This window comes from Rhinolophus sinicus, chromosome 1 (assembly GCF_057876585.1).
Source record: "Rhinolophus sinicus isolate RSI-liver-muscle chromosome 1, RSI-T2T, whole genome shotgun sequence".
In the NCBI taxonomy this organism is placed as follows: Eukaryota; Metazoa; Chordata; class Mammalia; order Chiroptera; family Rhinolophidae; genus Rhinolophus; species Rhinolophus sinicus.
This window is the reverse complement of record NC_142501.1, coordinates 123773008-123790586: the sequence shown is the minus strand read 5'-3', so window position 1 is coordinate 123790586 and position 17579 is coordinate 123773008. Positions and strand designations below refer to the sequence as shown.

Sequence of the window (17579 nt, the reverse complement as noted above, 5' to 3'; positions counted from 1 at the left end):
ATACTTCAGCATATCTTTCAATATAAATATAGTTATTTACTAAAAACTGTGCAAATTACAAAAATAAAATAACTTACAAGACAGTAGCTTAAATAGAACATGAAATAGTTTCTGGTGGTGCGAACTGAGTGATTTTTAATGCTGCTTCCCTCCCCCAACCCCCCCAGAAATTCTTCATGGTGGACGAAGAGGTGGCTTCTGGGCAGGACTCACCTACTATCAAAATAAATAGGTTGATAAGAAAACTGAAGCAGAAAGACGAGGTGATTAAGGAATTAAGAGAAGAATTAGAACACTATGAAGAATTTGGATTTCAAAAATATGTAAGTTTCAAAGCAAACAATAATTAATTTTAATATATGTAAATAAAGTTATAACTATCTAAAAGCTTGGATTAGGAAGAAAGGAAATACAAGTGATGTGTCTGGGGCATCTCTCCACAACATAAGCCAGTCCAACCCTTTCCTGCTCAATGGCACACTCTAGAAAACCCGTAATAGTTATAAATAGGAGCAATATAATTGTTCTCAATTTTGTTTTTATAATGGCAATAAAATAACCTATCTCTCACTGCACAAATGTTTCCACTATGGAGGAGCACGTATATTTTTGTTTTAATTCTGAAGATTCCCACCCTTTTTTGCAGTCCAGATAGTTTGAAAGACACAAAACCACCTCGCCAAGCCAGAGGCTTTGGAGAAACCAATTTGGAATAGGATGACCTTAAGGAGAAATGTCAAGAAAGTTTCTCAGAAGGTTTTCCCCCAGTTCTCTCTGTTGCAATGGGAGCCAGGAGACCTTTACTGCTCAAAGGAGTGATGGGAACGAAAATGGAAAGAGAGCAGAAAGGAGAGCCTATACTCCTGTCAAAGAGAATTTTAAGGACTCTGGAAAGTGTGGACCCTAAGGGCGAATTCATTTTCATGTCAAGTCAGCTCTGAGCTACCAAGATATCCCAGCCCAACCACAATCTACAGCCATAAAGGGGTTTTTATTCTTAGGTTCTAAGAGCAAGAAACATCTTTGAATAAGAGCGGCTTGCAGAGAGGCTGGAGGAATAACAATCTAGTCAATATCAACTCTTAGGCATCAGGCAGGTTTCTCATCTCACAGAGCAGTTTACAGATGAGGAAGCAGAGACAGGGTCTTTAAGTAACTTCCCCCAGGCACACAGCCAGGAAATGGTAAAGATGGCATGTGAACCCGAGGTCCAGCTGAGTCCACAGCCCACAAAAGGAAAAATTAAAGATATATACATATATACACATATATACCATTATAATGTATATTTATATTATGTACATTATTATAATTAAAGTATGTGTGTATACACATAAATATTGATACATGCTTATATATGTACAGAAAAAGTCTGAGAAGTTATGAATCAAGTTGTTAACACTAGGAAGAAACTCTTGTGGTTGCTGGTCCCTTTAAGTACAGTCTATGGTTTATCTAAATCCCGCACTTAAAACTTTGAAGTTAGAAGGGATAAGGAATTAAATGTGTGCCATTCTAAAGGACTTCGTTCACTACCTGGTGAAGGAATGTTTGCTTTGTTTAATCTATTAGAATCATTTATGTTCTAAAAACAACTGAGCATCTTCTAAGTGATATAGTATTAAGTATTATTAGCACAGATTTAATAAAATTGAATATTAATTCTTTTTACATGTGGTTGGAGGAGGAGGCACATCCAATTTTTGCATTTACTTTTTAAAATCTTTTCCTGGGTCTATATTTACTCCTATTTTGAGGGGGAAATAATTTAATAGAAAAGCCTAGAAAACTGTAATAGATTTGGCTTTTAAACCTGGCTTGGCCAAAGATATACAGCATAGATTGGCAAGGCCATTTTGATCCATTTATTTCCCATTTGTGAAATGGAAATTGGCTAAGAGAGAGTTATGCAAAAGATACCTGTTGTACTGAATGTGAATTGCTTTCAGTTCTTTGAAGAAAGATAAGTAAATAAATTCTAGTTCTCATTATGAGGAAATACACAAGTCCTTACAATCATCTGGTTTAAAATTCCACAAAATACTCTGAATAGTCCTGGTGAGAAATCCCAATTCAGTAATTGAGCTTCTTACATTAAAACATGAAGTCTTTCTTGGAATGTTTACACCTCTAAGTGTTCTCAGCCCATTAACTGGTCTGTCTGGACATCCTGGATGAGGATGGGAGGTGGCTTTGTGAGAAGAGAGGAAGTGGAAGGTTCCATCCTGCTCTTGTATAAGCAGGTGTTCTTTGGCTCAGGATGACATCCTGAAGACCCCAGTTACCCCACTGTAATTTGTCCCCAAGGAGACCACATCAATGTTTCTGTAAATACCCTAAGATTTGAGGAGAGTGAGATACACCTGATTAACTGGGTCTATACATTTCTCCCAGCTTCTTAGGACCCAAACAAAACGTATAGCCCTGGTCTCCCGCCTTGATCGAGGGCAATGCACAGCGGTACTAGTGTGCATTTCAGGAAGATGGACATGAACGCCGCAAAAGCAGATCATCGGTTATATAACTAAAACTCTGGAAAAAAAATATTTTTTTAATCCTCTAAGAACTGGCTTTCCTAAAACTCCATGCCATTTACATTCTAGATAGTACATCTTTTTTTCCTTTTTTAAAAATTTAAAATGTCATCTTATACAACTGCTCCCTCTAGTGGTATAAAAAGCTTGAGCTATCAATAATCTGAAATTAGACTTGGAAAACAATTTGGAGAAACAATTAGAAAATTTCCAAGTAGCAATGGAAATTTGAAAAAACAGAAAACAAAACTTGAAACAAATTGAATAAACAAATTACATAAATATCTTTATAGTTAATAAGCAGTTCTAATATCTCTCCAGGACTGTTTTTGAAACAAACCTAATAAGAATGTGATAGAAAATGGAAAGTTTAGTAAACAAGTAGTTTACATTATATTTATAACAAAGTGGAAACCAGAAAAGGAAGATCTTCAAGTTACAGAAGCTTCATCTCTCCAGGTCAGAACATTCTAAATGTTGAGAGCAGCTGCGTTCAAAGGTTGAGCTTCTTTTCAGTTCGTTTGGAAACCATTGTGACTTAACTGCATACCACTGTAGTTATCAGGGTGGCATGCTGTCTGATAAATCCCCTTGAGAATTGCCAAAGCAGGCTACCTTGAGTATGTGTGCGTGTGCGTGCGCGTGCGCGCCTGCGCCTATGTATTTTAATTGAAGTCGGTGTTGTCCTTTTGAAAAGACTTTTCCTTTTTCTTTCTTATCCCAACATGGGTGAGCTGTGCAACCATCACTCACGCAACCCCCGCATGGGTGAACAAAACTGCTCGTTGCTGACAGTTCTGAAACAGAGCTGTCATTCAAGAGGGGCAGCTCTGCAGGGCTTCCTGCCCCAGCATGCCACCTTCCTGGTTGTTACTCATTGGGAAAGCACCTGCTCTTCTCTGTGACTGTCTTGCAGCCTGGGCGTGCATCAGAACCCCACTCCACCCCCAGCATCAAATTGAGATATCCAAGGAGTGTAAGTGGAGCCTGCAGAATTGAGATGCCAATATGGCAGAAGGGAGATGGCTAAGAAGGCACATGCAGTGCTCTCTACAGTACTTCTCAGGCTTTGTTGTTCGTATAAGTCACCTGCAGCACTTGTTAAGATACAGACTCTGATAGTTGGTCTGGGCTGGGGCCTGAGATTCTTCGTTTCCAATAAGCTCCCAGGTGATGCTGAGGCTCCTGGTCCATGGACCATACATTGAGTAGCAAGGCTATAGAGTATACCAGTTTTCAGAATCTTTCAAGATCAGTTTTCAGTTTTGAAACATCGAAACAGAGATTCTGCACATTTTGTTACTTTTCACAAGATAAATAGCGCATAAGCCACTACCTGAAGTCCTAGTTTTCACAGCATAATAGAAAAACTTGAAATTGGCAAGCTCTTTTATGAATTAAACATTCCAGTTTGATCATGAATCACACACAATCTTTCTTTAAATAGCTACATCTCGTTAACCACCTTTTAACGATCCTATCCTTCCTAACCTTGGTTTATTAACCTAGTATATTTTAAAGAAGTCTCATGATTTAAGTAAATCAAAACTAGTAGTGTGGGCAGATGGTAGCAGGAACCCCACCACAAAACCTGCCACTCAGAGTGTAACAGATGACCGTAGCAGCCCAGAACTGTCCCTTTGTTCATTTTGCTAATGAGTGTCCTCATTGCTGTGGGAGTCTGAATAGTTAATTACTTGCAGTTCCTACAGCTGACAGATGGTGGGGACAGAGCTAAAGGTTAACCTTACAAGAACAGCGAGGGAGGGGGGTTGGGAGGTAGGGGTTGTAGATGGCAATGGAGAAAGAAATCTTTGAGTTGAATGTGTTTTCCTTGTTTCCTACTTTTATATGAAATTTTTTAGGAAATGCATTCAGGTATTAGCTGCTACCAGTTATAAATTTTTCACTTCATGTGATTCATTCAAATCGTTCTTATTTAGTTTTTAATAATGGGTGCTCATGTAATCCACTGTGGATGTTCATATTCTGCCACTGTTAGGAAATATATGCATAAACTTGCCTATTAAAACAAATATTACTTGTTTGTTACTTAAAAGCCCTTTTTGTCTACAAAGACACTCTATGATAATCTCAAATTGAACCATGTGGGACAAGAAATTAATGACTGGGATTCCTCCTCTAGTAAGAAAACAGTGTTGTTTATTATCTGTTAGATTTGTTAGTTAGTTCTTGTTAGTTAGGAATGAACCGAGCTTAAATAATTTAAATGAAATGGTGAATTAGAATTGTGGAGATTTGTAATTGGGCTTAGTGCAAAATTTAAGAACATTATTTTAAATATTAACTGATATAACTAACTTCATTACTAAATTGCTTGTTGTTTTTAAAGGATATATTAATGTATTACAAACATTGTAGCCACTTATTTTTCTTTTAAACCATTATGATCACAGAGGAAAATATTTTAATAATTTATCTCTAGCTATCTCCAAATTTAAATAAAAGTACAATTCCAAAAGGAAAGCAGCATATTGGGAGGAATGATTTTGTTTTTGAGGAGAGATTTTATTCTTGCATATTTGCAGCCATGACATTGCTGCAGAAAGAGCAGGCTATAATTCATTTAAAAGTCACTTTAAAATTCAAAAGTATTTCTAGTGTCTATTATTTTGAAGCAAGGCATGTGGACCTTTCTATCTCTTTTAGCAGAATACAATGACTTTTAAGCATACTCTTTAATATTTTGAGACAGCATAATCAGTTTAATACTTTACCATTATGAAGCATAAAGTTCTGCACCAGCTTCTCCAACCCATTACATCTTAATTTTTTTAATAATGTGTGGCAGTAAAATCTAGACAGCCATAAGCGAGTATATTCAGATGTTTTCAATAGCTTTGAAACAGACAAGAAGAGGAAGAAGAAAAGAAGAGTAGCTGTCCCAATAAGCTTCTATGGCATAAGAAAAAGCCTCTCCCATAATGGACATGGCAAGATTTAAACAAAAGACACACATAATAAAAATGTAAATGAGTTTGCTTTACTAAACTATAACTTTAAAGTCTTTTGTTGTAAGTTATCCTGAAACCTTCTTACAAGGTAATCACTGTTTGCATAGAGATTTAAACCGAAGTCTTCAATAGCATTAAACGCCTGCACAGCCCCAGTGTGACAGGCATGCAAAGCCACGTTAATGTTCAGAATATGAATTGCCTCTGGGTGGCTCCTTCACCAAGCAGAAAACCAACTGTGTGGATATCCGTGTGCCTGATGGACTCCATGCGGCTCCCAGCCTGAAAACGTCACCACTTTGACATGTGATGTGCTCCTCATGACACTGGCAGCACTGACACTGGGAAATGCCACAAAGGCAACAAGCCCCCTCCTTAACTGTGCACTTTGCCACCCCCTGGCGCTGCTGGTCCATGGTCTCCCCAGCCTGCCTAGTTACCAGAGGACAGCACTTCAGACACACACAGAGGGAAGTGTGGGTGGAGGGGCCCCAGCTGCCTCCCCGGACACAGCCTCCATAATGAATTGACCTGAATGATGAGGGCACACAAACAGTATGATATGCATTATTCCTGTCAATAAAATGTCCCCATGTGCTGTGGTCTTTGTACAGAATGTACTGCAGCCTTTCTTCCAGAAAGCTCTATTTAATCCCCTTCCTTTTTACTATTCATATTATAAGTGTGTAATAGAATTCAGAAAATTATATGATAGCTCCTCTGTATCTGTATTGTTTTGTGTTGCATATTTAAATCCTTGGCTCCCTGCTTTGAAATATGGAATTCCCCATCTTTCAGGACTTTTTGGCTGAAGAGAGCAGCCCTGCAAAATCATTTATAGAAAAGGATACTTTGGAGTACAAACTAGAAAATGAGAGACTGCTTCAAATCATTTCAGAACTTGAAGAGGAAATCCAACTCAATCTAAAAGAAAATTCAGTATTAGGTAACACTTTAAAGTCATTTCTAAGAAAAATCTGTACATTGGGCACTTCATAAAATTCATAACTGTGTTTGTCTTTTCATTTTGATAGCTATCTTTGACTTTTATTTAAGATGGCATTCCTTGCTTGGGACAGAGGATAGTTTTTATATATAAACATTATAATTAATACTCCTGAGCTATGCCATTTTAACTTAGGGTCATTTTTTTCAAACCAAGCATTCGCCTCTGAAAAATGTGCCAATCAACTCTCTAGTTCGCTTAAAAATACTATAAACAGAAACTTTTGCCGGTTTCTTTATCATATGCTTAATAGATTACATAAAATTTATAACATTTAAATACTTAGGAATACTTATTGGGGTATGCTTTGTGGAGGAACAGAGTCAGTTCTTCATGAAAATATACTACAATTTGCTACTTAATTATCTTCCATTTTGGGTACAGATTTTGAGTACAAATTTTCATGTGTATACTTATACCCCCTTTTTGACGTACCATAAAAATTGGTAAAAGTTGCATTTAAGTCAACAGACTTAGATTGCGTGAAAGTATTTCTTCACTTATTGTTATCTTTGTACTTATGTTAATTATATAATGTTGCCTGTAGTCTTTAGTATGAAAAGCAGCAACTAACAATAAAAAACATAGCAAAATATTAATAAAATAATTTGTATTATAATATCTTTTCAATATAAAATTATACCATGCCAATGTAGTTTCATTTCTCTTCTGATATGGTATAATAATGTACAATAATGCTTTTTTAGGTTTTGGTAGTTCTTACTGAGTCAGACAGTGCCACCTGCTAAAGCACTATATATGAGCTGTGACTAACAGCAAAAAGGTCCATTGCAAGTACTAATGAAAAGCTTTCAGCCCTTGGCCACACTTGAATCTTGAACTTAGCTCTCAATCCCTATCTGACCAGCCGTCTGAACAGCAGGAGGAAGGCTGTGAATGTCAAGGGCAGTTGTGAAGGTCACAGTCCTGCTAGGACTTGCGTCCACCATGCCTGCCAGCGGTGTACAGTTTGAATACAGGGCATAAGCTTGTAATTTCATGGTTGGTCTCTTTCTCCTTTTGTTTATAGAATATGAAATTATAAGTTTGAAAGAGGTGGCAGAAAAGAATCATAAAACCATTCAAAAGGTACTGTATTTTTTTTACATTGATAAATGACTCTTGTAAATTGAAATAGCCCCATTGGTGAAATAACACTGGGTCCCACTTGTCCTCTGATGTAAAGAAAAGTCGATTTCTATATTTAATCTCTCCCATTATTTGGATAGGGTCCCTAGTAATGAATAAGGATTCTGCCTTGAAATTGAATTAATCTATGTGTACTTCTTTTATTTGGGATATCTACCTTGTTGATTGTAAGGAATCAAAAAGTTATATGACACAGGGAGGCCAAAGCTATGCTTGTGGAAAAATTATATTGTTAAGAGTGAACAGTCGTATTCTCAGATCAGATGTTGGCTTATGTTCATTTTACTGGAAATGAATGAACTGGTTTATGTTACCCAGGAAATCTGCATTTAGAACAGGGAATTCCCTTGGTGTCACTAAGATCAAGATTTCTTAGAGCATTCCATGCAGCCGGAGCCAGCAGTTCCTGTCCTGCGCACACAGGCCAGAGGCTCCTGCTTTGTGCTTTCTTAGCTCCGTGTACCACCCCCATTGTAGCTCTCCCAACACTTTTCTGTGAGGGTCAAGTCCTCCCTGCCGTCCCGTAAGCCCCACGAGGCCGGAAACTGTGCTATCTCAGTCTTTGGCATTGCCTTTGCTGAGCTCAGTGCCTGGCACACTTAAAAATACTCTGAGTCATTCAGAGAATGAGGATGTATTTAAAGTCCATAAAATCTGGCAGAATTTACAGATGAAAAAGTGTATTTACTTCCTTGAATTATTCCAAATAAACGTACATGCTTTCCACAAATGGAATCAAGTAGCAATTTTTAAATACAAATTAATTAAAATTAGATAAAATTACAAATTCAGTTCTTCAGTCGCACTAGCCACATTTCCAGAGCTCAGTTGCACCATGGGCCTAAGTTTAGGTTCAGATTTCAACCTGATTTTGTAATTCAGGATATTCTTAGGTTTTAAACAAAATTACCTCCAAGAACTGTGCTTTAAAGACATGGTTATCCTTGTGGGTCGGAGTTGGGAGATGTATTCTATGATAACTGAATCCACCACAGGTTTTCACAAAGTGATTTCATTTTCTTCTGCTTCACCCTATTTGCAGCGGTAATAGAGCAAATTCCCTTCTTACAGAGATAACAACGGAGTCTGTGAACAGACAAGTTTAACCTTGTTGGCATCAACCACTAAGGTTAACAATGAAATCTCAGCTTTCTAGTTTCACTTAATAACCTACAAGGACACCTCATAGTTTATTTAAAAGTTTCTCAGGTTATTCACTCCATACCGTCACTAGTAGAGATAAGTTGTGTGTCATCTTACTGTTCCCTGTGAGGAGTACAAGGAATTAAAGCAAAAAACCAATCTCACCAGTAAGCCACCAGTTAGAAAGAAACATGGCCTATGAGTAGCGCTGTGTGAGCTTAAACATTTCAGTTAAATGCTGCCTCAGCTTTCGAGGTCTGCACGCCCAGTGGTAGCTACTAACCACATGTGGCTACTAACCACCTGAATTGTGTCTAGTGCAACGGAGGAAACGGAGGAAATGAATTTTTAATTATATGTAATTTTCTTTTTTCTTTTTTGAAATTTACATTTAAAAACTGATACTTGTTTCACTTATTGGAAAATCTTGATGTATATTTTGAATAAGTTGAGTACGAGAGTCTACTTTTTCATCTGTAAGTTTTATGAATTCTAGATATAGATCAATGAAAACTTTTCTCTTTCTGATGAAAAGAGAAACAGACACACAAACAAACAAAAAAAAACCAAAACAACAAAAAGGAGACAAAAAGAAAAAGAACAAAAACAACCCCCCCCAAAAAAACAGCAAAAGGAAAAAAGGTGTTTCCAGTGCAAATTTAGCCCCCAAATTGAAACGTGCTGTAAGTGAAAAATACACACTGGAGTTCAAAGACTTAGCGTAAGAAATGTGAAGTGTATCACTAATGATTTTTAATATCAATTATTATACATTGAAATGATAATAGTTTGGGATATATATTGGGATAAATAAACTATATTATTAAAATTAATTTCACCTGTTTCTTTTACCTTTTTAACAGGCTACTGCAAAGTTCAAAATTATATATGACTCAGATTATATTTTTATTCAACATCTCTATTCTAGACAAATATAGCAGATCCCTAATCTGTTTGATTACTTTTTTATCTTCTTTTTTCTTTAATATGCACAGGAATTCCACATAGACACATTGAATATAGGTACAAATTACTGTTGAGCAGAAAGAATCTAGAACTCTAGGTTCCTGTTCCATTTCTGCCACTACAGCCCCTTGGGCCAGTCCCTTAACCTCCTTCGTTCTGTGTCTCCCTTACTGTGTGGATAGAATGTGATAATGTACATGAAAGTGTTTTGTCAACTGGAAAGCATATCAAGAGTTTGTTGAGCAAATGAGAGCCGATATTTACTGGTTTATTTCCAATATCCTTCACAAAATCAGTTAATTCAGCTATGTTTATCAGGTGTCTTTTGGTGCCAGGTGCTGGCTGCACTACTGCTGAGACACCAAAAAAAAAAAAAATCACACACACACACATACACACACACACACACACACACACACACACACACACACAGCCCTGCTGTGGAGGAAATCAAGTCTAGAGGGAGAGACAAAACGATAGGGTGATGTGATAGGGAGAAGTATGCACATAGAGAAAAGATGCCTGGCTTTACCTGGAAGCTTCTGAAAGGCTTCTGTTCTGCACCTATCACTAGAGCTGAATTTTCCAGGTAGATAAGAGGATGGGAGAGCTGGGTACAGAGTGGGAATGCATAAGGCATGAAATATGTTTGTGGACCTGTTTGTGATTTGATATGGCTGGAGTATGAGGCAGGAATCTGTTGAGACCATGTGGTGAGAAATTGTGTTGGGGCAGGAAGAGGGGAAATCTGGGGTGTGGGGAAGAGGTAAGCAGGAAATGGAAGAATGGAAAGGGGCAGCTCAGAAGCCGCTGGGTAAGTCACGTGTTCCCTTTGTTAGCCATGGATGCAATTAAAAACAAGTTGAGATTGGGACTAAATTTGAGGAGGTGGACCCTCTTGCCATCTTTCTGGGCTAAGCACTATCAGTTATGGGATTCAGCAGTTTTTATGTTTTAATCCCATTAATCTAATTCCAGATGTGGCCACAATAAAAATTTCCTTCTGGGAGGAAGACAAGCCTGCAGTGAGAGATTACAGTCCATGGTCTGACCAGCATCAGTATTCAGGGTGGCACAGATTATCATCGGGGCACATGGGCACACGCCCAGCTTGGGTTGTAAAGAGTCAGGGAAGGTTGGAGGAAAGACAATGAGCTGACTTCCAGAAGAGAGGTTAGAGTTTTGGGAAAGGATGTGGGGAGGTAGAAAGGGTCAGAAACATGTGAAAGGGAAATGCCTGTGATTTGCTCTAGCTGAGTACGTGAGAATAATGGGTGGCGAGAAGCAGGGCACATGGCAAAGGATTATTTTTCATGCTGAGGGGATTGAACAACATTCTGAGTGCACTGGGGAGCTCTGGACATCGAGGCAGGATTGGATTTGTGTTTCAGAAAGAAAACGAATGAGAGGGAGGGAAATCTGGAGCTAGAAAGACCAGTTTAAGGAAAGAAGGGAGGGAATGAGGGGGGGGAGGGAGGACGGACCAGTTAGTTAAGTGTTTACTTGGATAAGCTATGGAAACTATAAAGTCCTGAAACAGAAGGAGGGTAGTGACACTGGGGATGAAGGGGAGGGATGAATTCAAGAGATGATTAGGCAGCAAAAGCTATGGTCATTGATAAGCTTGGAGAATGGAGAGATAAAAGACAGAGTAGTGAAGGCTGGATAGCATGCAGATGAAAATGAACTGAGGTGGTTGCAGGGTGCTGAGCAGGAGAGTGGGTATCACGGAAGCCAAGCAAGAGTCTCAGAAAGGAAGGAATCACTTTAGTGTGTCAAATGCTGCCCAGAGGCCAGGTGTGCTAACGGCTAAAAGGGAAGATTGGACAGTTTAGCTTTGGCAACAAAATAACCCTGGTCATATTAATGAGAGTCATTTCCCTGGAACGGTGGGAGCAGTTGAGAAGTAGAGTGAATGCAGAAGTGGAGGCAGTGAGCATGGTTGGTCTCTAGACATTTGGCAGTGGATGGCCAGGGAGACGAGGGGAGTATTTGGAAGGGTTATGGGGCTGACGGAGGAAGTTTTTTAAAAGGTGAAGCTAGAGGATTTTTAAATGATATCGATGGAAAGAATAATGAGATGGTAAAAACACAACAGAGAGAGACATCACTGATGAAGACAGATCTAGGGAGGTAGGGTCGGGCTAATGGCCTGATGTTTCCTGGTAGCTGACACCCTTTAGAAACTTGGTGACACTTCTTTTCAGACCAAGGTATGATGACTCAACACAAAATATTTTCCTTTCCTTCCACCTCTCTCATTCCTTTTCTTTCTCTAAATCTGCTGTTCAACCTCTCACATCTTCAACTACACCTTTCACCCCGTTCATCTGGCCAGTCCCCAGTATCCTCCAGCCCCGCTCAGGTACTGCCCTGCGCTGCTGGAGACAATCCAATCCTTCCCTTCTGGTGACATCACAAGAGGATGGGGTTTTAACCCAGAATAGCTGTGCCCTCCCTCTGCCTATCATTCCACTTGGATCTAATTAGCACCTTTTCTTACTACCCACTACAGCTCTTCCAATCTTCACTACTTTTTCTCAATTCCCATATCCACCTCTACACTATTTCGTAATTCACAGAGAACATAGCAGATACTTGGATTTTTTTTCTCCTTGGCACTCTCTTACTCTGTCACTTAGCTTACTTAGCGTTACCTTTACTCCTTGTCATCAGAAGAGGCGACATTCTTCTTTGCCCTCACTCTTCCTTCCACATATTTGCCTGACTCCATCTCTTCCTTCTTCCTGTTCTGGGACTGTTCTTCATCAGCCTTTTTCTTGTGCTTTTAAAATTTCGCTCTAGCCTACCGACATAATCAAAGCCCACAGTTCTTCAAATATCATTTAAGAGAAAACCAGCCCCTTCTTCACTCCCCTGCTGCTAGTTTTTCCTATTGATCAGGTCACAGTGAGATTCATATTGCCCTTCATCCTTTCCAGTCTTTTTCCTTCTTGAATTTTCTGCTGTGCATGACAGAACTATACCCCTTGTCACAGATGCCTTCTGCAGCAAGGCTTGCTTCTGATTTTTCCCACACTTCTTCGTCTCTTCCTAAGCAATGTCTGTCAGTGGCTTCTCCTCCATCTTGCACTGAAATAGTATTTCTGAGGATTCTATTTACCTTTGGTCTTATTGTTTTCTCTCCAGCTGACCTGAGACTCTCCCATAACTGGCACACATCTTTACCAGTGACTTCTATACCTTTCCTTTCTGCTTCAGGTTTTCCCTGAACACCACATCCTTAATTTCAACTCTGTCCTCATCCTCACTTTCAATGATACATGCACTGGGAAGACATCGTTGAGTGTCCCCACATCCCTGGGACTATTTGCTCCCTTCAGGTTAGGAATTATGTCTTATCTTTATATTCCAATGAGCCTTCAAAAATATTTGTTGAAGAATGCTGTACATGTTCATCAACCCAATGTCAAAACTTGAACTCATTACCCCTCGAATTTGGACTGCGCTGTGCTCCTCATTTAAATTAATGAAATTGTCATCTGTCCAGAGGACCAAATGACAAATCTAGGGTCATTCTCTGTTGTCTCCTTCATACCTCATATGTAGTTGGTCACTAGGCCTGTCGACTTGCCTTCCAAATTTATCTCAAATCCTCTTTCTCTGTAAAAACACTGCTGCAGACTTAGTAGAGGCCCTCATCATTTCCATAGATTCTTCATTTTCCTGTCTCCATTTGCTTTCTTTTTCAAATCTAACTTCCACACTGCTGCTATAGTAATCTAATATCCTAATCTAATGTGCTAAAACTAAAACCTTCAATGGCTTCTCATTGCCTTCAGTATAAAACCAGGCCACCCAAAGATGTACTGAGCGATTTTTAAATGCCGGGAACGACTAAGCACCTTCATATTTGCTACTCAAATTCTTCCCACAATAACTCTTTGCAGTAGGCTTTTTTATCCTGATTTTACAGATGAGAAAACTAAGTCTTAAAGCATAGAATTAACTTAGCTACACAGCTAGTAAGGAGCAGAGATTTGATTTGAACCAACTGCTGTTCTCGTTACGTCATTCTGCCTTTCCCTACTAATTGTGGTGAGCAAGGCCCCTCACAGTACACGCTGGATCTCCTTCCCCCCTCACTTCCTGCCATTCCTGAGTGTATGCACCCTGGATCCCATAACATCAAACTTTTCCCAGTTCCTCCATTACTCCATGCTTTTCCACTGCAGTTTTGTTGGCCATTTTCTATGCTTTCCTCATTCTCCAGCTTGTTGAATTTCTACATAAGGTATTCTTCAAAACCCTTGTCAAATGGAACTTTTCCTGTAAAGTTAACACCAGGAATAAGCATGTCTGATTATAATTATGGTTGCCATGTTATGTGGATTCTTACATTTTTTGACTACCCAAAGATTTGATTTATTAACATTTTTTCTTATGTTTTATAGTTGTTATTTTCACATTGCTCTCCCATCATGCTGTAGATGCTGCAGGGGAAGGGATCTGTTCTAGTTCATTTTTGAACTTCTATAGTTAAACAAAATGCCTGGCATCTAAAAGGTGTTCCACACATGTTTATTAAATTAATAAATATATGAATTAATTGAATTGAATATATGTCAAAACCAAGGGTTGAATTTTATTAATGCATATATCACACGCAAATTTAAAATACTGACGCAAGTCATGAGTACAATGGCCCTGCAATATATGCTTTGATGGCTATTTTCAATTGGTATGAATATGGCTTGATAAGCATATGTTTATGGCACAAAAAAACTAAAATAAGAGAAATGGGTTATATAAAGAGAAAAGCAAAATTGCTCTTTTTGATAACCTAGGACTTGCGTTATTACCTATTGATGTCACATTTTTGGGGGCTGAAATGAGGAAAGTTGTCAATACATTGGCATTTTCTGTGTATATTTTGCTTGCTTATATAATAAAAATATAATAATTATATGATAATTTATTATTATTACATGGTGATCTGTAGACATTTCATTTTTTCTTTGATCATATTGAGATCCATTTTTCTCATTCAGAATCAAAATATATTTCACTAAGTTCTATTGAGGAGGAATTTCAGGTGGTATGTTTTTTTGTGTGTTTTTAAATAAATTTTATTGGGGAATATTGGGGGACAGTGTGTTTCTCCAGGGCCCATCAGCTCCAAGTTGTTGTCCTTCAATCTAGTTGTAGAGGGCACAGCTCAGTTCCAGGTCTAGTTGCCATTTGCAGTCTTTAGTTGCAGGGGGCGCAGCCTACCATCCCATGGGGGAATTGAACCGGCAACCTTGTTGTTGAGAGCTCAAGCTCTAACCAACTGAGCCATCCTGCTGCCCCACGGAAGCTCAACGGCAGCTCATTGTCTGGGCGCAGCTTACTGGCCTATGTGGGAATTGAACCAACATCCGTGTTGTTCAGAGCTCGTGCTCGAACCAAATGAGCCATCAGGCCATCCCCATCAGTTGGTCTGTTTTTTAATCAAAATGTAATGTCCTTCTCTTTCAGTTAACTGAGGGTAGAGACAGATTAAGGGCTGAGCTTGAAACTGAAAAATCATTAGTTCAAGAAATGGTAAGTTTATTTATATTATTTCCTAATAATTTTGAATTCAGGAATATAATTTAATCACAAAAATTTTATTAACTATTTGTAACTGTTTTTTATGAACTATTCATTTTACCTTTATCAATAATCTAAGTGCACGCATAATTACAAACATTTAAAAATGATAGTTTCAGTATTACTATAACAAATATACTTACTATGTAGAAGACTCTATGTAAGAAATAGCATTACAATTTAAAGCAGTGTACAGAATTTTAAAATTTTATTATGGAGATGAAAAAAACAAATATGGGAGCCCAATATTTTGAAGGATTTGCTATTTTTAGTTACAAATTGCTATAAGTGACAACAAAAAAAGAGCCCAGCTAGATATTTTGGCATTCTGTGTTAGTCTCATAAGAAAACACTGCCTTTTTATGTTCTTCTAAGAGAAGTTTCCAGACGGCTGGTCTTTTATTTTATCAGTTGACTACCGGCCCCCCAGACTCCCCCCACCGCACCCCCCGCCCAGCTTATGGGGTTGTACTTTGGCTTTCAACTGATCACCACTAGTATGTCTTTGTTACAGTAAACTGACTGTGTTTATTATAATCAAAAATAAAACACAGCTTGACTTGCGTTCTAAATGTGCTTGAAAAGAATATGATACTGTTTAGAAGAGAAAAGGTTGTTCATAGGAAATCAACACCACTTCAGATATTGAAACATTCCCTTTTTTACAGCTTGTCACACTTTGTGCCAAGTCATGACTGTTTCCCTAACTCTGTTTTGTTACTCTCGGCACCATGTGTTTTGGGTTCCTTGTCATAGAAATTAATGCGAAACAATGCTCTGGGACTACAATAAAGCCTTCTATGAAACCAACTTGTGAATGCAGGCAAGGAAAAAAAATGATGGTTAGCTAGTCACAGAAACCATGCATTACCAAATACGTTATTTCGAACCCTTTACTTTTAAATACCTGGCATATAAAAATCGCCTCCATTATTCGAGTATACTTGGTGGATCTCTTCTGCCCCACCCCCACCCTCTTCTGTCATTACCACAAAGTCCAGGAGTTGCTTCTGAAAATAAGCAACTACATGTGCACATTCTCATTAAAATGTAAAGTGCTTTTATAGAGTGGGCAGCAAATGTTATATTGTCAGATTATCAGCAGTGTTAGAGAAGAACTTAAAATACTTAATCAGGAAGTTTGTGCCTATACTATGAACAAACAGACCCCATAGTTTTTGAATCACTTTGCCTCTTTATTTGAACTGTAAGCAGTTAACCGGTGCTATTATATTGCCAACAGGGGAACCAATCACGTTTTATTTTGTTGTTTAGAAGTTTGTTGAGCAGCACGCTGGTTGCCAAGCAGCAAGATCTTGCATCACAAACCCTATGGCAGCACAAGAGCCGCAGTACCTCAGAACTAGTTTGGGGGGTGGGGGTCCACGTTTTCAGTGGCGGGAGAGAGTAAGCTTAAGGTTCTTCTTATAACCAAGGTTCCATGGCTTACCTTTGGGCCCAGCAAGGTCACTATTTGGCGCCCCCTACCCCCCACCAAGGCATTCTGTTATTCACTGGGAGGGAGGTTGGCTTTGTGGTTATTTGGGCTTCCTTTGTTTCTTGCCAGAGTGCTTTTTTCCAGGAATGAAGATTTGTGATTTTGCCTAGATGGAGAAGTGGGAGAAGGATGAGTGACCAGAGTCATTTTGTAAAACTTAAAAAGCTTTCTCACTGAAGGGTTTTTGTTCCATGCTTGCCTATTACTGTTTTCCAATACAGTTTATTTTCTGACCTATTAAGAGCCTAGTTTAATTCAAAGAGCCCGTAGTAAAAAGGCATGATCAATACGTATAGGTAAGCAATGAAATAGAGAACGGTTGTATCCTTAGATTGCCTTTAGAGGAAGCATGTGAAATAATTTTACATCTTCCTGTGATTCCTGTGCTTATTTATCATTTCTCTTTTTGTAATTGAAGTATAATTGCCATATAACGTTGTATTAATTTTACGTGTGCAACAAAATGATTATGATTTGGCATTTGTATATATTGTGAAATGATTATCACAATAACTTGAGTTAACATCACCACATAAAGTTACAAAATTTTGTTTCTCATCATAAGAACTTTTAAGATTTACTCTACTAGCAACTTTCAAATATACAATACAATATTATTAACTATAGTCATCACACTGTACTTTACATCTCCTGGACTTATTTGTTCTATAACTGGAAGTTTGTACCTTTTGACCATCACTTAATTTCGCCCA

At 38.4% G+C, this 17579-nt stretch overlaps 1 protein-coding gene across 1 annotated transcript in view; it reads left to right on the top strand.

Moving 5' to 3' along the window:
- The window catches only part of C1H10orf67 (chromosome 1 C10orf67 homolog), a 118355-nt gene that overhangs the window by 34045 nt on the left and 66731 nt on the right, over positions 1 to 17579 (top strand). The window contains exons 6-9 of the mRNA XM_088793967.1: positions 168 to 323; positions 6308 to 6455; positions 7546 to 7604; positions 15255 to 15320. Coding sequence (XP_088650093.1) covers positions 168 to 323; positions 6308 to 6455; positions 7546 to 7604; positions 15255 to 15320 — 429 coding nt within the window. The remainder of the gene's footprint in view (positions 1 to 167; positions 324 to 6307; positions 6456 to 7545; positions 7605 to 15254; positions 15321 to 17579) is intronic.